We start from the raw sequence: 21,722 nt of genomic DNA on the forward strand, positions 1-21,722 counted from the left end.
GGCGTAGCTCAGGAATTCGAAAGGAATAAAAAAATACTGAGATTTATAAATAGATCATTTCTTTTTTTTAGTTTCCGAATGCGAAATCCCCTTGCTAAAACCACACCTACTCCGCCCGTAATAGTTTCATTGCCTCTGAGGTCCTGACGTGTTCGATCCGGAGCCTCTAATGCGTGTTTGTGGTTTAATCAGTGCAAGCAATGATTTTGCAGCCTTGCAGAGCTTTGGCTGCTCTTGTATTTTTGCTAATGTTGACAATTGGACTTTCAGGCCAAGATTGAGTGGGAGCTTGAGGGTTGTGTGATGGGATGATGTCATTTGTTATGTTATTGCTGATGTCATTTGTGATTTCATATGTAATGTCATCAGTGATGTCATTTATGAATTGTATCCAAACATAAACAAACACCTGCTTCTTGATCTCAGGAGCCATCATGCAAAATGTGGTTATGATATCTTAAAGAGGTGTCCAAATGCATCGCGAGCAGACACACAGACAAACAACTTTGAAAAATATATAGTAGATATTTAACACCCAGCGAGGGTCAAAATATAATGAAATTGGTCCATCACACTTCAGCTAATGTTTGGAAATTGGTGGACTCATGCATAGGGTTGACTGTACTGGGCACCTCCCTATGTTCCCTCTGATCCAGGGTGTAAGACGATGCACAGGCATGGGAGAAAAAAGTAATAGATGGACTGCTCCAAACAGGTACAACAATCTATTTATTAATGGCACATAAAACAGCAAGGAGATAACCCCCTCTGACGCGTTTCACGCGACGTGCGCGCTTTATCATAATAGATTTTTGTACCTGTTTGGAGCAGCCCAGTTATTACTATTTTCTCCTGCGCCTGTGCATTGTCTTACACCCTGGATACTTGGATACTTACACAGACTGGAGCACGCTGACGGTTCAACACAAGATTTCCAACTGAGTGAATACATATTTATTCCACTTACTCAACAATGTTTATTTCTCTAACACTAGCCCACATAGTATATACAGGTTAACTTTATTGGTGCCTACTGGAATAGGCCAGTTGAACCTGTGGGTCTAGTGTAACTTCTGAGATAAGAAACTTCTAAAAAGGATTTATTCTTTCATAAGTGTTTCTGTGATTTATATTCTTACATATTTTACTGTCTGGGACTCATTTTTTCAAGAATATGAATACTGGCCTCTACCTCTGGATAGCATCGCTTGGGGGTGATTCACTCCCACCTTTCTCTATGTTCCCTATAGAATATGAATACTGGCCTCTACCTCTGGATAGCATCGCTTGGGGGTGATTCCCTCCCACCTTTCTCTATGTTCCCTATAGAAAATGCTGCAAAGCCCTCTTTCACATACTGGGGGGGGGGGTGGGGGGGGGGGAGTTCTGCTCCATTCAAAAGAGCGAGACTAAAATCTGCACCTGCACGTGGAAGTTGGCTTCACAGCATATTGAATAGAGAACAAAGACACCAATCCTGTGCTCCAACCAATCCTTAATTTCCTGCTTTGATGCCACAGAAAGGGTTGGCACGAATGATGTGTACTGTACAGGTCTATTCTTTTACCTGAAATGTGGAGACTTCATCCTCCCCAGGAACGATTGGCTGCCAGGGCGCCAGAGGTGTGGCATTGAAGGATAGTCTGTAGATCATAAGCAATCCTTCCCATTTGCATCTCGTAACATACACAGTTCTTTGCAGATCTAAGAAATACAAAATATTTGAAAATGTTTAAAAATACAGCTCAACCCCGTTATAACGCCATCCCTTACAACGCGGATCCGCTTATAACGCGATGCAAGCGTGGCTCCCAATTTTTGAGACCATCTGGTACTCAAGGATCAGAAGGGTCTATATATTGGGACACTTTTCTTCACTCATTGGACTTCCAAAATTCACTAGATTGGACTTGTAAGGCGGCGGTTTTTTTCTTTGTATTTTGTATTCTGATTTGTACTAATCAGCATTTCACTAGGCAGCCTAGCCCACCAGTAGGGGGCGCCTTTATAGCGGTATATCACTTATTATTCTTTAGCGCTTCTCATACACCGTCTTTTTTTCATGCTCCCTACGTGATAACATCAACAGAAACAATTCCTATTGTAAATCCCATATTATTTACAAGCAGTCATTAAGCCGCAGCATAGTATCATTCAGTGCACAAAACTGCATGTGAAAGATTATGGGACCAGCTTTAGTAAATTGCATTTTAAACAAACTGCTTGGCTTTTGTTGCTAACACTCCTCTTCTGCTTTGATAAACAACCCCAAGTGTGATTTATTACAAGGTTCCCACATAATCACATAGTCAGTCCTGGTGTCATGATGTAAAAAAGATAATTAAACTCATTAAGATGCAGCAAAGGTGCAATCAGTAAAACTTGATTTAAAAATAAATAAAACATTTTTCATGAATCAAGATGCAATCCTTCCCAAATCATTTTTGTGAAAGACGTTATAAATTATGGAGAAAAGGCACCCATTTTTTTTAATCGTAAAAAAAAATCGGAAAATGACTGTACATCAAATCATGAAAAGAGAAGTAAGATTCATAGTGCCTGGCATGCAAATATTTATTGAAAGGTGCTTCTCAAACATATAATACCAGCTATTATAGTTCTAAGAAGCCATATATGTTAGATACAGTAAGATTGTATTTTTTGTAGCATTCCCAGAACATCTGCTGATTTGTAGTTTTAGGTCTTTGAGTCTATGTTTCCTCTTATATCGAATAATAATCACTTAACTTACTATTGATCAAATAATAATATTAAAGCACACAGTGGCTTATTCTACTGTATAACAACCATAGCGGACCATTGCGCAGTTTTCGCAAAAAAAGTCCCCATTGAAGTCAATGGGAAATTTTGGCTGAGATCGTTCACTTCGGCAGATATAGAATAAGCCCCATAAACTGTTAAATCTTCAAAGGAAGGGCCTTCTTTATCTTCGTAGCTACATTTTATTTCATGGCTTTATTACCATTTTTCATATCTTTTCCCTTACTAGTCACTTGAGGAAGGGAGTTTCTTTCTCCCCGAAATGTTGTGTTTTGGGTGTTTGCCTCTATGCCAAGGAGAATAAAAGAACACCGAGCTGGTGAAGTGGCACAACCCGGCCTTTTCTTTTCTTTCTTGACTACTTTTTTCTGTAAAGCACTGCGTACATGCTCGGTGCTGTACAAATAAAACGACAGAGATACTTCATTCACATCCCGGAACCCATCAGCATTGCTGAAGTGCTCAGTATTCATTTGAACCCTTTCAGTGTCTACACGGTGAATGTGGGAAGAGAGATTAAAAAATATCGGTGTACACAAAAATATGAAACGTAGTGTAACCCTGGCTAGTTTGGGGGCTATGGTTCTTTCTCCTCCTGTGCAGTAATCCCTGTTAAGGGCGGGTTTGCCAGGAGTAATCATGGGTTTCCCCCACACACCTATGCTGTGCAGTGAGGCAGTGAAGATAGTGTCATCAGGCTCTGTGTCCAATCACAGTAACACAGGGGTGGTGCCTATTGAAACTATTTATTGCATACCATTTCCTGAATTTAGTGAGTTCCTCTCCCCCTTGAGAGAGGGTAGTCGATCCCAGCAAGCTGCCAGGGCTCTGGCAGGCTTTGTGGCCCTTCCTCTGGGAGCGGTGAGGGAGACTATTCGTTTTACTCCACCAGGGAGTAAGAGAAGAGCAAGGACAGCTTCTAGGGCCCTGACTAGGAGTGATTGTCCAGGGACTTCCTTCGGGTGACAACCCTATGTTGTGTGGCTGAGTGACCAGGCTGCATGATGGGCAGTCTGCCAGATGGAGGAATAAAGTGTGTCCTTGATATAGAAACCTTCTTGCCTGAGCCTGGAATCATTCAGGAAGAAGTTGCACTGAGAAGTTCTCCTTCAGAGATTCCTCCCTACCATTCTGGGGATCTGTTGGAGATGGAGGCGCTGCACCAGTGAGTATTACTCAGCTATAACTCAAAAGCCTGTCCTGATACCACCCCATACCACCGCGGGAGACTCAGGGCCCCCTGTTGCCAGCATGTTTGCACCATCTTACATACAGTAACCAGGACACCATTTCCCCTAGGGTACCCGACATGAGATTGGGGGGGGGGGGGGGGGGAGAACAGGGTTACAGTAGTATATGAAAAATAAAAAGTACAACAAGCTCCAGAGGTGGCAGACTCTCCACAATTGATCATGCATGCAGCAATGGTAATATATCAAAGAGAGTGCAGTAATGTGATCAGGCCATTATTGGATCTTTCTCAAGTGGTTGGAAGAAGTACCAAAGCCATGATGGCACCAGAGCCTTAGATTGCTGTTCATGACATAGTCCTGCGCTTTCCCCCACTTCCCTAAAAGGAAGTCCTCCTGTTAAGGTGGCTTTGGTGGCTCTCAAGAGAGACAGGCACAGAAACCAAGTTATGTTCAGGAGACATCACAAGGGTTATTTATGTGATATTTCCTGATCACCACAAGGTTATCAAAAGGTTAACCTGGTGAGAATTTGAAGGAGAAGCTCAGTGATAATCTCACTGTCTGACGCGAGTCAACCCAGTTTCAGCTCCTTGTGACCATTGGCAAGTCACTTTATCTCTCAGGCACCAACAATTGGCTCTACAGGGCAGGGACTCTTTGTATGCAGCACTGCACATAGACTTTTGCAGACACACTGTCCGTGCAATATAAGGAGAGAACAAAAGGACAGAAGCCTCAGATTCATATGTAGCACTAGGTTTATCAAAGAGACAAATCATATTACTTTCAACTGGACTTTGTTTCTTTGATAATTCCAGTGCTGTTTTTGCACAAATATTGTAGCAGTGATATTTTAATAAATAGGCTCCAAAATCTTCTTTTATTCTCATTTCTTTTGCATACTGACCTTGATGCCCTGCTTCATTGCTGGCTGCTCTTGTGTTCCACTGTGAGAACGAGCCCCTCTTCTTCTTCTCTGATGAGGTCCGGATGTTGTTCTGAAGGCTGCGTGGCTTCTCCTGAAACAAGCCTTTCCCAGAACGTTAGAGATTAAAAGAGTGTTGGAATGACTGAAGAATTTAGAATATCTATTAACAACCCCATACTTATTAACAGCGACAATTATAAATACAATACCATTAACAGACCTGAGTACATAAATGACAGTGGCTCATATTTCCTAAGCAGTGCTATTTCATAAGACACAGTCAGGCACTAGAATACACTTGCCCAGATCATTCAAGGAAATGGGTCGTTTTCAAGCACCGCTTAGTAAATTTGGCCTATTATGGCTTAAAATAGTGCATCCATACCTACAAAGAAAAGTAAATATTCAGCGTGTAAAGGGTTAAAATATACAGAGTCGATTTTTTTTCCTGTCATCCGTGTTGGTCAAACATATGATCACAGGTAAATGCTATTTAAAAGAATAAAAGGTGGCTGGGTCAATTAACCCATTAGATGTCCTTAGTTGCGTCATTAGAGCTTACAGCAGCGCACACATGTAACTCTCATACAGCCTAATGCATGTACAGGAGACTCCAGGAAAGTCTCACAATCTCCAAACCACCTGCTGGCATCAATTTTCTTTCAATTAGTTCCCCTGGGCTCACAGTCGTGTCCATTCTTCCTCTTGTTTGCAGCACATAAAAATACCACCTGTGAGCACATTCACAGTCTCAGGCAGGTCTGCAACCCTGATTTTCACCATTATCTCTTAGGACCCGCTCACATAGCACGCTACACGACGTGTGCAAGCTTACGTGCGGGCACGCGGTCATCACAGATGCCTGGCGTCCCAATGGTAGTGTTCAGTATTGAAACTACCATTAGCTGCAAAGTGCGGCGTCGACGCTGCTGCAGTCGCGGGAGTCTTTTCAATCTGTGATCTCCGGCTGCAGCAGCGCGACGTCAGGGGACGAGGACGGGTATATATGATCCCCTCTGTAAAATAAAACTAGCTGTGCTAATGGGATCCAGAGTACAGGCGCTTCAGGGACTTGCTCTAAACACACACACACACATAGACCTGCTCTCACCCCCCTCCCCCCCCCCCCCCATGTCGCCTTGTGTCGGGTCATTCCGTCTTCTGGGGATGATCACACATCACCCAGCAGATCACACGCGGACACGCACACACTGCGTCGCGAAGCCCCCTGTTTGAACGCGGCCTTAGCATACAGTGCTTCCATTGCAGGGGATTCTGGGAAATGTCATGCAAATGAGCACACAGTGTCATCTCTTGTTTCAAATTCAAGGAAGAGGAGACAGAGGGGGGGGGGGGAACAAGCAGTAGGCTACTGGAAGAATAAATGAATGATATACTGAATTAAAAATGATGCAGGCAGAAGCAGGAAAAGTGCTCAGATAAGACCATCAGCTTCACAGCTTACTGCTATGGGGAGGATGAATGATGCAGGAGCAAAAGATCTTCTCCTCACTCCTGCACTGATGATCAAGGCGGAAGCAGAATGGCCCATGGCAAGCTGCATATGTTTCTCCAGCTAAAATGCAATATCCATGTGTGTATTTGTACGTCTTCCACAGGTCCTCAAACCTGCTTTATTCACCCTATTGCCATGTCATACTGTGGTTAAGATGCAGACAGGGATTCTGGGTAGCGACATGCCAATGAGAATTCACTGGGCATTTCACGTTTAGCTTCTTATCCATTTTATACATGGATCCCCTAGAGCTTATGCCTGCTGTATTACACCATGTGTACAGCTAACCTGGGACAAGGAAGTACAGAATCAGGGGACCCTCAAAGACAGCTGAGTTATCATTTTGGACTCATGACTGAGCTTGGTCATGAATTCTGCATTCTGAAGCTGGTTCTGGTTCCAAGACAGGCACACGTCATACTCAGTGGCAGATTTCCTATTAGACCGGTAAGGCCCGGGTCTAGGGTGGTGAAATTTGGGAGTGGCAAAAATGTCCGCCCTCATATACATTTGCCGCGCTCTCGGACCTGATGGGAAGTCACTTACATATGCCGGGCGCCTCCTTGTTGTCTCCTTTCTGCCGCCCTCCTTCTCCTCCCGATTTGCAGCATTAAGATTACGCTGCGGACGTCACCAACGTGGCGGCACAAGGCGTCTCGTTGCCATGACAACGTGACTTTGCGGCATCAAATGACGTCACGACGTCGCGTTACCATGGCAACGAGATGCCGTGTGAGTGACGACACTTTGGTGACATCCATGGCGTCATTTGATGCTGCAAATCGGAAGGAAGAGGAGGGCAGCAGAAAGAAGGCGGCCGACATATGTAAGTGCCTGTGGGCGGCGGATTCGAAATCCGCCGCTGGTTATACTGTAGTTCGTAAAAAGAAAGTTACAACAACTCTGAACCATACAAGGAAGGGTCGTGTTTCACTGTCCTATCAGGAACATCCATTCACTGGCTGAAATACCGTTTCTCTGATTAACACTTCTCCCTGCTGCATTCAACACAGAATGACTGTGGAGACCATAAAGAAGAGATTGGAGTGATAGAACAAAGACCTGCTAAAATCCTCCATAGTCACTGAGAGGGTGGCGGCGCATGTAGTTAAATACTCAAATTCACCAAGAAGGCAAATCCGTAAGAAACCAGCAGGAACCGCCTGCACACAATACCACCCTAAAGGGCAATATTTATTTTCAAACAACAATAATCTATGTAAAAATCATGCAACCTATAGAAGATTCATTTGCAAACTGTAAAATCCTAGCTATGGGGCTCCATTTCGTTGTTTTTTTTTGTGGGGGTGGGGGTGGGGGGTTCAAGTGTAACCCCCAATAGGAAAATCCTAGTGCCAGCTATATTTAACCCCAGAAAATCCCAGTAGCGGCTATGTTTAACCCCTTGGGAGCAAAGAGGTTAAAAGGCCTTGAAACGTACGGTAGAAAACGTTTCAAATCAATAATTCTCCAAAATGAAAAACTATTGAGTTATTTCACAGCAAATTGAGGACAGTTTATACAAAAGCCTTTTTTTTTTTTTTTGTAATGGCTATGAAGAACAACACCTTTTAAGGTCAATCGGGTTATCCTGCTGCACAATTATCATTTCAATTGAAATACTGCTTCCCCCTCCTTCCCCCGCACCAAGTTTTCCCACTGGATAAGTTGTATTGAATAATCTATTTGCAGGTCATAAAGTAGATACTGCAGAGTTTGGATGTCAGCTTCTTGTTGACACTGCTCTTCTGTATTGCATAGAAGTCTGTCATTCTACAAAAACGTTGTTTTGTCCCTACTAGATTATTTAATCTTTAGTTTTTTTTTACCGAACTTCATTTTTCTTCTTAACACCTTTACCTGCACGTCATTCTAAAACAGATTGATGTTTGAGAGAATTATTTTTTTCGTGAAGTAATAATTATTGGGGGGGGGCAGTTAACATTTGCTACTACTCTAAGGGGTACCGTGGTTTCACAGAAGTGCGCTAATATTTTTACAGGCAACGTTATCTCATTTTCACGTATCCATATCCGTAAAGCATATCCTCAAAGCAGTCGTTCAGCCATTTCCCTTAAAATTAAGGTCACCTTCAATTTTACAGACTTTAGGCTTCTTCGTATGCAAATCATATGGAAAATAGTGTTTTACCTACAGTACCAGCGGAGAACCTCAAACCTCCGTTACTGTTAACGTTATGCTAATAATGCGATATTTAGCACCTACTGAAAGAAGCCCTCAATGCTTAGACACTCGGTGCTAATTGATTCAACAGCCTGAAATGAGAGCAGGGTGCATTAGTATATTCCATTATCTGGTGTTATTCTTTTCAAAGCTAGACTCGTGAACCTAAATTAAATGCCAGAGATGTTTTAGCCCAGTCAGATGTATAGAATCAAATGTTTCAACGCGTCTATTGTGCGTTTTAATGGGCTTACTAAATTTAATATTGACAAGCTTTTAAAGAGCTTTCTCCTTTCATCAAATCCGAGAGCATGTGATGAAGGAAGGTCAGCTCCCTAAAGCTTGTCAATACAAAATGTAGAAAGTCTATTAAAAAGGCTATCACATACTGTACAAGTGTTGAGACATCACATTCTGTACATTTGACCAAGCTAACACAGCTTCTACAGCACATTTAGGTTAAAGTGTTAAACTGAAGTTACAGTATACCACGCAATCAAAGTGTTGGGCACAAGTTGGGAATGCTAACGCGTCTTCAATTATAAAAGAATTGATAGATATAGAAGAAAATAAATTATATGGTTCAGTGCTTTTATGTTGTTGTAGCTGCAAATTATGTTGCTAAGTGCAAATGCACGTTTAACCCATTTTTCTACCAGGGGCAGACTCACTGGTAACAGAAGGGTTATAACACTAATCGTTAAACTCCAGTGTTTCAAATGTAGAACTGGTATAACACTGTTTGTACAATATCGAGATAGACATCATTGTTTCAGAATGAAGAAGACCGACAATGAACTCCTAACTATGGCATCGGGTGTAGCTGTTTAATTTAGGGCTGCGTGCTGAGTGACAGATCCTAAAAGCTTTTCATGTGACATACCATGTGTGATGTTCTGCACATTGAGTAGCATAACTGATGCCGCCCTACACTGACACTGTTTTACACACTCGTTTGGCAGAGCTGAATTGGCCTTAGAGATTTTACAAACATATATAATTCATCGATTTCTCCAGTTTTCCTCACATATATCATCATATCAACATATCATTACCATCTTCAGCCCTTGTTGATCAACTGTTGGATCAAGGCCTCACAAATGATCTTCCAGGCACTGCGGTTGCAAGCCTCTCTTCTCCTTGTTGCTCCAAGAAATGTCCTAATTTTCTTCTCCTAGTTTACTTTTGGTCGTCGTCTTGGTCTTTTCATATCTTTTGGAATCCAGTCGAGTACTATCTTCGTCCAATGATGGTTCTTTCATTTTGCGATATGACCATTGCTATTGTAATTTTCTTCACAGTTGTGAGGATGCCACAGGGTTTTGTTTGTTTCCAAAACGATTCATTATTTTTCGTTGGGTAATACCAAGCATGCATCTCTCCATACAGCTGCAACTGCAGGTTGTCGACTGCTTGCTTAGAGAATTCTGCACTTAAACCCATCCAACGCTGCGAGATTCCAGCAGCCAGACTAATGGCCCATCAGATTAGGGGTCCTTGCATTTGAATGGGACTCACGCTGTGTGAATCCTACCGGGCTGCGAGTCCCTTTTAAAGACAGAGACCACTGCTGTATTAATCCGATGGGCCATTACAGCCTGCTCTGGACCATCTCACAAGTTACTGCGAGATGGTCACAGATTTTTCTTGGCCAGCAGTTGACAACTGGCAGTTGCATCTGTACTTCTGTGAGATGTCTTAAGCTTCTGTATTATCTCTGTATTTAGGTTTCACGTTTCACATCCTTATACGAGTATGTGAAGAATACACAAAGTAAAAACAATTGAGGTACAGAGGAAGATTCCCTTAAAAAAATGTCTTGTTTCTTCCAAATACGGTCTATCCGATCTTCATTGTCCAATCGGGTTCTTACATAAGGTTCCCATTCATTGATACCTGCTGCCTAGGGTAGACATACAGTATGGAGGTTCTGAGTTCTTCTAGCTCTTTTCAATCTATTTTGATCTTTTTAGAGTTGACACATTTATCAACATAACATTGGTCATGTTGAGATTCATATGGAGGCCCATCTTCTACTTAATTCATTACTGAAGGTCTTCTGGCCTTAGATATTCACCATTGATTTTGTTTCCTTTTTTTTCCAAGTTGATTGTCTTGAACAATTGTTGTGAAAGCTTTGGTGACATGGTCCCCCTGTCAAACACCAATTCTGATCCTTATCTCACGTGTATTTTCATGTAATCTAATGCTTGATGTGGCATTCTCTTAAATATTCCTTATAATATCTGTCCTCTATTCACAGTGTAAGTGATAGTGTTTATTTTAAGAAGAAGCTTAAATATCCATTAATCTGTTTTCCTTGGCATTTTGAGATTCCCTCTCTATATCTACCTGATATCCGCTACCCTCAGTCTAGGGCAGCAGTTCCCAAACTTTGTTAAACTGTGCACCCCCTGCTAGAAAATATTTGTACTGCACACTCCTAAATAATACAGATGCAGCCACCAGTATCCGATCACCTGCATGGGTAAAAACGAAGGCATCTCATAGTAAATGCCTCAACATTTCTGTGAGATTCTGTTGCCAGACAAATGGACTATCGGATTAACACAACGGGGATCCCTGGTCTGTTTGAATGGGACTGCAGGGACACCACGCTGTGTTAATCCGATGTGCCATTAGTCTGGCTGCAGAAATCTCACAGAGATGTTGCAGTTTATTGGGAGATTGCCCCAGATTTTCCAAGGCAAGTGATCTGATACTGGTGGCTGCATATGTACACTGTATTGGCAACTCATCAGACTTTTACTAATAGAACTGTTTGACCGATCCCAAACAGTATAGTGCCCTGAGCTCATGGGGGAACACACACTTAATAAAACCCCAAACTGAACCTCAGTGCGTGCAGACAGCATAGGTGGTATAGCTGTGAATTACTGCAGGAGCTGCCAAAGTCATGCGCCACAACGCCCCGCCACTGTGGATGCAAAACATTGTTGGGAGCGAGTTTGGATGCTCCTGCTGTAATAAACATCTATACCACGAATGCTAAAGTGCCATTTGGGGCCTTACTAAGTGCACAGTCCTCACATGTCAGGAACACACTATAGAGCCTTGGATCAGCCATTACATATTTTGGGGGGCAAAACCTTGGAGGCACCTTACGAAACCATAGGCCTAGGGGTTCCAAAAACCCCTGTTGGGAATCACTGGTCTAGAGCTGTGCATATTGTTACTTTTTTAGGTCAAAGTCGAGCTGTCTGTCCTCCATTACTGCATTAGCAACTACAAGGGGAGGTTGCTCTCTTGTTTTATATCCACCTGCTCTTGTTACAACCCAGAGAAAGCAATATATTTTTACCAGTTAGAAAATTCTCACACTCACACACAGTGTGTGCCAGGTAGGGATGGGCGGAACAGTCTATATCAGTTGCCCGGAATTCCTCGGAACGTTTGGAGACGTTTATTTCGAAAAAACTTTATACGGTATGTAGCCCTGTGTAGTTTTGGGATTATATGTCTTTCTCCTCCTGTGCAATAATCCCTGTTAAGGGCAGGTTTGCCAGGAGTAATCATGGGGTTTTCCCTCACACTCCTGTGCTGTGTAGTATCTGGTGAAGGTAGTGTCATCAGGCTCTGTGTCCAATTACAGAGACATAGGGGTGGTGCCTATTGGAGCTATTTAGTGCACAGCATTTCCTGTATTTAGTTAGAGTCTCACCCCACCTGAGTGAGACTGGTCTGACCTAGCAAACTGTCAAGGCTTTGGCAGGTTTTGGTGGCCCTCCCTCCGGGGAGTGGTGTGGCAGACTATTCCCCTTACTCCACCAGGGAGTAAGGGAAGAGCAAGGACAGCTTCTAGGGCCCTGACTAGGAGTGGTGTCCAGGGACTTCCTTTGGGTTGACAGCCTGTGATGAGCGGCTAAAGACTGGCCCCGTATGATGGGCAGCTGCCCAATGTATGCTGCAATAAAGAATGTCAAAGATAAAGATCGCTTCTGTCCTGAAAGTGGAGTCATTCGGGAAGAAGGTGCACAAAGAGGTTCTCTTTCAGAGACTCCTCCCTACTACACTGGGGGTCTGGAAGAGATGGAGGCGCTGTACCGTGAGTATAACTCAGCACTACCTTTCTGATGCCATCCCCCACACCATCGCGGGAGGCTCAGGGATTCTGAAAGCCAGCAGGTGCACCACACTACACCTTATGTAACATGGGTCAGTTTCCACAGAAGGGGGTCAACATGAGATTGGGCCAGGGAAACTCCGTTACAGGTATAAAACCTTTATACCTTCACGAGCCCCCAGGCACAGTGGTATTAAAGTAGGAATAGTGCAGAATAAATGAGTACTTCAGTACTAGGCGATACCTTTTTATGTGGACTAACAATTTTTATTATATCATATCAATTGTTAGTCCACATAAAAAAGGTATCACCTAATGCTAAATTACTCACTTATTCTGCACCATCGCAACCGGACTGACACAGCTATTTCTATTTAATTCATAAAGTAGGAATTAAATGAAGCAGAAAATTGTGACCAGAACACTGTGAGGTCATCAGTGACATCAGAATGGGAGAGAGTGGCTAAATTGCAGCTGTTGCCGTTTGCCTGGAGTAGTGATCACTCATTGGTCAAAATACTGTCTGCCTTTAGATAGCCGGGCATCTGACCACAGCATTGTGAGATCACGTGAGGTCATCGTGACATCATAATACACTGAATGTTGGTGAAGCTGACCAGGAGGAGGCACCAGTTATTGGGTAGCATGTACCAAAGGAGGAGAGTTTCCTTGTAACAGCGTCAGTCACATCCTGATGACCAATGGAGGCCCAGAGAGATGTGAGTGCAGTTTATTCTAACAAGGGTCAGTTGAAACAACTGATGGGATGCCAGTCCACATGCGCGTGTTACATTTGAGATATTGGTTGGATTAGCTGAATATTCTCATAACAAGCAGGAACAAATGGGTTTGTTTTTGGAGTCCAACCACCGGCCTCCATACACAGTGTGCCCGGCCCGTAAACAACCGGGTTGTCAGAGATCACAGCTCTTAAAATATGTGTGGACACCTGGTAACCCTACCCTGGTGCAGCAAGCTCTAGAGAAAGGCACATCTGATCCATATGAGCCCGTTGTGGAAAGAGAAGCTGCCAGGACAGGCAGAATGAAAGAGAAGGAGCTTTCTCTAGAAGAAGTTAGAAGGTGCTGAAGAGATGATATATTGTTACAAATAAAATAGTAATCCTTACAAATGTGTGAACAGGTTCCTATAAAGGGCCTTCCAATTCTAATGCATTTTACAATGATGTCAGCAGGAATCATATCATATACAGTATATTAATTACTAGGAGAGATAAACCAAAGATAAAAACAATGGGGTTTATATAGCCAACATGTTTTATAAGGATTTTAATTAACATCATTGCTCAGAAACAGGGTGCCTCAGTAACTGAATAATCAAAAGGAGTGAAAACAAAAAACGTTCCAGGAAATACTATTTATCAAAATAGCACCAGGCACATAAAAAAAGTCATCCAGTTGAACCAAGGATTTATTGCTTTGATCAATATATTGTCGTTTATTTCCCCACCAATTTTGCCCAGTTTTGCATCCAGAAGACATTAATAATAAAAAAAAAAGAGCAAATGGGGCACAGTATATTCAATCAGATGAAGTTCTGGAGGAGCGAAACGCTTAGGCTAGGGGCACGCAAACTTTTTTTGCAGCGCACCCTCTGCCTCTTCAACTTCGGTGGTGCGCTCAACCTCCCCCCCCCCCTTACCTCGCGCAGGGTCAACTGACGCCGCGGGGTCACATCAGTCAAAATCAAAGCACAACAGGAATAGCATAAATATTTAAAAGCAAATAACAAAAATATATTTAAAAAGAAATACAAGCTAGCATTGGCCAAAAAAAAAGCATTACACTGACCGATACTGACGCACAGTGCACTGACCGATACTGACACACAGCACACTGACCGATACTGACACACAGCACACTGACCGATACTGACACACAGCACACTGACAGACACTGACACACAGCACACTGACACACAGCACACTGACAGATACTGACACACAGCACACTGACTGATACTGACACACAGCACACTGACAGATACTGACACACAGCACACTGACGCACAGCACACTGACACACAGCACACTGACAGATACTGACACACAGCACACTGACAGACACTGACACACAGCACACTGACCGATACTGACACACAGCACACTGACCGATACTGACACACAGCACACTGACCGATACTGACACACAGCACACTGACCGATACTGACACACAGCACACTGACCGATACTGACAAACAGCGATACTGACGCACAGCACACTGACCGATACTGACACACAGCACACTGACCGATACTGACACACAGCACACTGACCGATACTGACACACAGCACACTGACAGACACTGACACACAGCACACTGACAGACACTGACACACAGCACACTGACACACAGCACACTGACAGATACTGACACACAGCACACTGACTGATACTGACACACAGCACACTGACAGATACTGACACACAGCACACTGACAGACACTGACACACAGCACACTGACACACAGCACACTGACAGATACTGACACACAGCACACTGACACACAGCACACTGACAGATACTGACACACAGCACACTGACTGATACTGACACACAGCACACTGACAGATACTGACACACAGCACACTGACAGACACTGACACACAGCACACTGACCGATACTGACACACAGCACACTGACCGATACTGACACACAGCACACTGACCGATACTGACACACAGCACACTGACCGATACTGACACACAGCACACTGACCGATACTGACAAACAGCGATACTGACACAAAGCACACTGACAGATACTGACACACAGCACACTGACAGACACTGACAAACAGCACACTGACCGATACTGACACACAGCACACTGACCGATACTGACACACAGCACACTGACCGATACTGACACACAGCGATACTGACACAAAGCACACTGACCGATACTGACACACAGCACACTGACAGACACTGACACACAGCACACTGACCGATACTGACACACAGCACACTGACCGATACTGACACACTGCGATACTGACCGATACTGACACACAGCGATACTGACACACAGCACACTGACCGATACTGACACACTGCGATACTGACCGATACTGACACACAGCGATACTGACACACAGCACACTGACCGATACTGACACACTGCGATACTGACCGATACTGACACACAGCACACTGACCGATACTGACACACAGCACACTGACCGATACTGACGCACAGCACACTGACAGATACTGACACACAGCATACTGACCGATACTGACACACAGCACACTGACAGATACTGACACACAGCACACTGACCGATACTGACACACAGCACACTGACCGATACTGACACACAGCACACTGACCGATACTGACACACAGCACACTGACCGATACTGACACACAGCACACTGACCGATACTGACACACAGCACACTGACCGATACTGACACACAGCACACTGACAGACACTGACACACAGCACACTGACCGATACTGACACACAGCACACTGACAGATACTGACACACAGCACACTGACCGATACTGACACACAGCACACTGACAGATACTGACACACAGCGATACTGACGCACAGCACACTGACAGATATTGACACACAGCACACTGACAGATACTGACACACAGCACACTGACAGATACTTACACACAGCACACTGACCGATACTGACACACAGCGATACTGACGCAGAGCACACTGACAGATACTGACGCACAGCACACTGACGGATACTGACACACAACACACTGACAGATACTGACGCACAGCACACTGACAGATACTGACACACAGCGATACTGACACACAGCACACTGACCGATACTGACACACAGCACACTGACAGATACTGACACACAGCGATACTGACGCACAGCACACTGACCGATACTGACACACAGCACACTGACAGATACTGACACACAGCGATACTGACGCACAGCACACTGACAGATACTGACACACAGCACACTGACAGATACTGACACACAGCACACTGACAGATACTGACACACAGCACACTGACCGATACTGACACACAGCACACTGACCGATACTGACACACAGCACACTGACAGATACTGACACACAGCGATACTGACGCACAGCACACTGACAGATACTGACACACAGCACACTGACCGATACTGACACACAGCACACTGACCGATACTGACACACAGCACACTGACCGATACTGACACATAGTACACTGACAGATACTGACACACAGCACACTGACCGATACTGACACACAGCACACTGACCGATACTGACGCACAGCACACTGACCGATACTGACGCACAGCACACTGACCGATACTGACGCACAGCACACTGACCGATACTGACACACAGCACACTGACCGATACTGACGCACAGCACACTGACCGATACTGACGCACAGCACACTGACAGATACTGACACACAGCGATACTGACACACAGCACACTGACATACTGACACACAGCACACTGACCGATACTGACACACAGCACACTGACCGATACTGACACACAGCACACTGACAGATACTGACACACAGCGATACTGACACACAGCACACTGACAGACACTGACACACAGCACACTGACCGATACTGACACACAGCGATACTGACACACAGCACACTGACAGATACTGACACACAGCACACTGACCGATACTGACACACAGCACACTGACCGATACTGACACACAGCGATACTGACACACAGCACACTGACCGATACTGACGCACAGCACACTGACAGATACTGACACACAGCGATATTGACACACAGCACACTGACAGACACTGACACACAGCACACTGACCGATACTGACACACAGCGATACTGACACACAGCACACTGACAGATACTGACACACAGCACACTGACCGATACTGACACACAGCACACTGACCGATACTGACACACAGCGATACTGACACACAGCACACTGACCGATACTGACACACAGCACACTGACAGATACTGACACACAGCACACTGACAGATACTGACACACAGCGATACTGACGCACAGCACACTGACCGATACTGACACACAGCACACTGACAGATACTGACACACAGCACACTGACCGATACTGACACACAGCACACTGACCGATACTGACACACAGCGATACTGACACACAGCACACTGACCGATACTGACACACAGCACACTGACAGATACTGACACACAGCACACTGACAGATACTGACACACAGCGATTCTGACACACAGCACACTGACAGATACTGACACACAGCACACTGACAGATACTGACACACAGCACACTGACAGATACTGACACACAGCGATACTGACACACAGCACACTGACCGATACTGACACACAGCACACTGACAGATACTGACGCACAGCACACTGACAGACACTGACACACAGCACACTGACCGATACTGACACACAGCACACTGACAGATACTGACACACAGCACACTGACTGATACTGACACACAGCACACTGACAGATACTGACACACAGCGATACTGACACACAGCACACTGACCGATACTGACACACAGCACACTGACCGATACTGACACATAGTACACTGACAGATACTGACACACAGCACACTGACCGATACTGACACACAGCACACTGACCGATACTGACACACAGCACACTGACCGATACTGACACACAGCACACTGACCGATACTGACACATAGTACACTGACAGATACTGACACACAGCACACTGACCGATACTGACACACAGCACACTGACCGATACTGACACACAGCACACTGTGATCGCCGGCATGCTACTTTAACAATTTCTTTTAATGTGTTTAAAACGGCGGAAGTATAGATGAAATCAAATTTTTATAATTTTTATAATCTATGAATCCTAAACTGAGTGGTGCATTATTTTCATTACAGTACTTTTAGAAACCACTCCTTGTACAACTTAGATGTGGTCCATTGTGTTATATTCACTGTGAAATCCCGCTTCTTCTCTAGGCCGGGCCAAGTCCAAGGTATGTTGCAGCCGATTAGTGAGTATCTTCGTAAAAACCTTGTAAGTGATTGCAAGTCGACAGATTGGTCTGTTCTTTTTGAAGTCTTCCTTGTTTCCTTTATTATTGATGATGATAACTATGGCATTGCTCCACTGTTCTGGAATGTTCTTGTTCTAAAAGCAACATGGAAAGAGCCTAGCGATTATTTTTTTTCATACTTCTTCCCCCCAAGCTTCTTTCAAGATTTCAGTTGTCATCCTCCACAGGGCCTTCCTACTCATGGGGTTTTATTGCCTTTGCCACTTCTCCTGGAAGGACGAATGACACATCATTGGTGGTTTCTTCTCACTTGTCCTCTGCTGCACTATGTCCCGTATCATTTGTGTTTTCGAATAATTTCATGTAGAAGTCCTCAACTCTCTTTATGATAAGTGAATAGCCTTTTATTGTTGATCCATCATCTTGTTTGAGTGCAATCATTTGCTTCTTCCCAATCATGTCGCTGCTTTGTTTTCCTTAACCTTTCTTATTTTAGATATTCTCTCATCATATCATAGTTAAATGTTCTTACATCTTCAGTTATGCACTCGTGAATCGTCTTTCACAGCTTGGTATATTCAATTCTTGTTCTTGCGTCTTGGGATTGCTTCACTTCTTGTCGTCTCCTCAGTAACTGCTTTGTCTCGTCAGATATTTTCTCATCCGGTTTTTTGTTATTGATTCCTCCAATTTTGTCTGTGCTTTGAACTGTAATCTTCATAATTCTTCATAATTGTTTGTTCAAGTGTCCTCATTCATTTCGGGCAAGCTGAAGTGATATTTCAGTTGTAGTTGAAATTCTCTGCTGTTATTCTTGATTATTTTTGTCTTCTTTTTAATCAGTTTTCTTCTTTCCATCTTTGCATTCAGATGTACCTGTAATTTGCAGCGAACCAATCGATGATCACTCCTGGTGACAAAACGGTTAAGGATTGTGCAGTCATCCATCACGTGTTTGTTAGCTACGATATAGCCAATTTCATTCTTGGTTCCTTTGGGTCCTTTCCATGTTTATTTTCTATTTGGATTCTTCTTGATGAATGAATTGATGTATAAGTTTTACATTCTGCAAATTATACCAATCTGTCTTCAAATGAATTGCTTTTGCCGTAACCAGACTTACCAACTGATGATTCATCTTTGCGTTCAAATCTCCCATAATGATTTTGAGGTGCCCATTTCCTTTGTTGTTCAGTTGTTTCATTTCATGGTAGATGTCTTCCACTTCATTGTCTGTGTGACTTGATGTTGGGACATCAACTTGGATTATTTGAAGCCTGTATCTCTTTGTCAACTGAGTGACAATTCTTGCTGCTCTATCCGATGAGCTTTTATACTCCACTATAGTGATGTACCGAGTACCCGGAAATGACCCCGTTCCCGGCTTAACCGGCGCTTTTCTAGCTACCCGGACATTACCCGGACTCAGCAACAGAGAACTCAGCAACAGAGAAGTTGAACCGACACTCTCGGAATGTCAGAGTAGCTGAAAATACTTCATCACTTACATGCAGCCGGTCGACCAAAAGTGAGGAAGACCAGTGAGGAAGACCACGGCGACATCTGGGAGCAGCAGCAAAGGTCCTGGTGGCGGTGGCAGCAGCAGATGTCCGTGTTCAGCCGACGGGAGCAGCAGGAATACAGCACACAGCTGATACAAGTGTGAGCCCGGGAACCATGTGACCAGAGGAGGAGTGTTCCTATGGGACAGCCGGGGAGGAGCCAACTGTCCAATGCTTCAGTCACATGGTTCCCCGGCTCACACTCGTATCAGCTGTGTGCTGTATTCCTGCTGGTCCCACCGGCTGAACACAGACTTCTGTTGCTGCCACCGCCACCAGGACCTCTGCTGCTGCTCCCAGATGTCGCAGCGGTCTTCCTCACCCTGCGGGTAAGTGCCATCCCGTTAACCGGGTACCCGGCTGGGTAGAATGATTGATTAACAGATTTTTTTTTTTAAATTAGGACCCGGTACAACATTACTCCACTATGTTTGTCCTCCATCTCTTGTTAACGATGAAGCCTACTCTATTGATTCTTCCATTGTCTGTACCATTGTAATATAATAGGTGTCCAATTTTTAGCTCAATTAGGCCTTCATCTTTTCGTCTTACTTCCCTAAGGCCAGCAGTAACCCATTTAATAAAGTTCATCTTCCAGTTCTTGCAGTCCAGCTTCGGTGGAGAGAGTCCGGCAGTTTTAGGTGGCCAGATTGAGCTTAAAATTACAGCTTTTATTTAACCTCCAAGGATTCTTAGCACCCTCTGCCTTCATGTCTTCTTCCTGAACGCTGTCTAGTCCACAAACAATCCAGCCTCCGGAGAATGAGTGCCATTGCTTTTTGATGTATTCAATACTTGGAGGTTGAGGCCTTACTTGCCATTCCCACCTCATTTTTAATGTTGGCATGCACCTTTCCCACTATAGCGTGGTATATTTTTCAAGCTTTCTTAGTATGGTGAACCAACCAGCATGGTTTTGAAGCAAAAGCACTGTGTGCTCATTTCCATGTCATTTCCCAGAATCCTTTGCTGCAGTGGAAGCGCTGTGTGCTGGCTGATAATGGTGAAAGGCAGGATTGCAGACCTTCTAAGACATGCAAATGAGCACACAGTAATATTTCTATTTGCTATATATATCATACACTTTATTTAAGTTATGGTGGGTGAAAAGGCGACAAAAAACCTCCACCGTTAGCATATAGCCAATAAAGAAGGGTTCCGTGTAAACATGGATTTCATGAAAATATGACATATTGTGTGTACATTTGCATGTCATTTCCCAGAATCCCTTGCTGCAGTTGAAGCACTGTATGCTAGGTGTTAATAGTGAAAGGCATGGTCGCAGACGTGTCTAAGACATGTGAATGTGCTCACAAGTGTTATTCTTTATACATACATAGATACATACATACCCAGTTGTACATAAATGCTACAGAATATCAATATGTTTGTGATTACAGCAAATGTAAAATAAGATGTGACCAGAACTT

The 21,722-nt window shown here is 44.0% G+C and overlaps 1 protein-coding gene across 2 annotated transcripts in view; it reads right to left on the bottom strand.

The window, feature by feature from the left end:
* The window catches only part of DISP3 (dispatched RND transporter family member 3), a 131,937-nt gene that overhangs the window by 22,342 nt on the left and 87,873 nt on the right, over window positions 1-21,722 (bottom strand). For both annotated transcript variants that reach the window (XM_075603479.1, XM_075603478.1), the window contains 2 exons: window positions 4,882-5,004; window positions 1,568-1,704 (listed from right to left, as the gene is read on the bottom strand). In XM_075603479.1, coding sequence (XP_075459594.1) covers window positions 1,568-1,704; window positions 4,882-5,004 — 260 coding nt within the window. The remainder of the gene's footprint in view (window positions 1-1,567; window positions 1,705-4,881; window positions 5,005-21,722) is intronic.

Source organism: Ascaphus truei, chromosome 6, assembly GCF_040206685.1.
Source record: "Ascaphus truei isolate aAscTru1 chromosome 6, aAscTru1.hap1, whole genome shotgun sequence".
In the NCBI taxonomy this organism is placed as follows: Eukaryota; Metazoa; Chordata; class Amphibia; order Anura; family Ascaphidae; genus Ascaphus; species Ascaphus truei.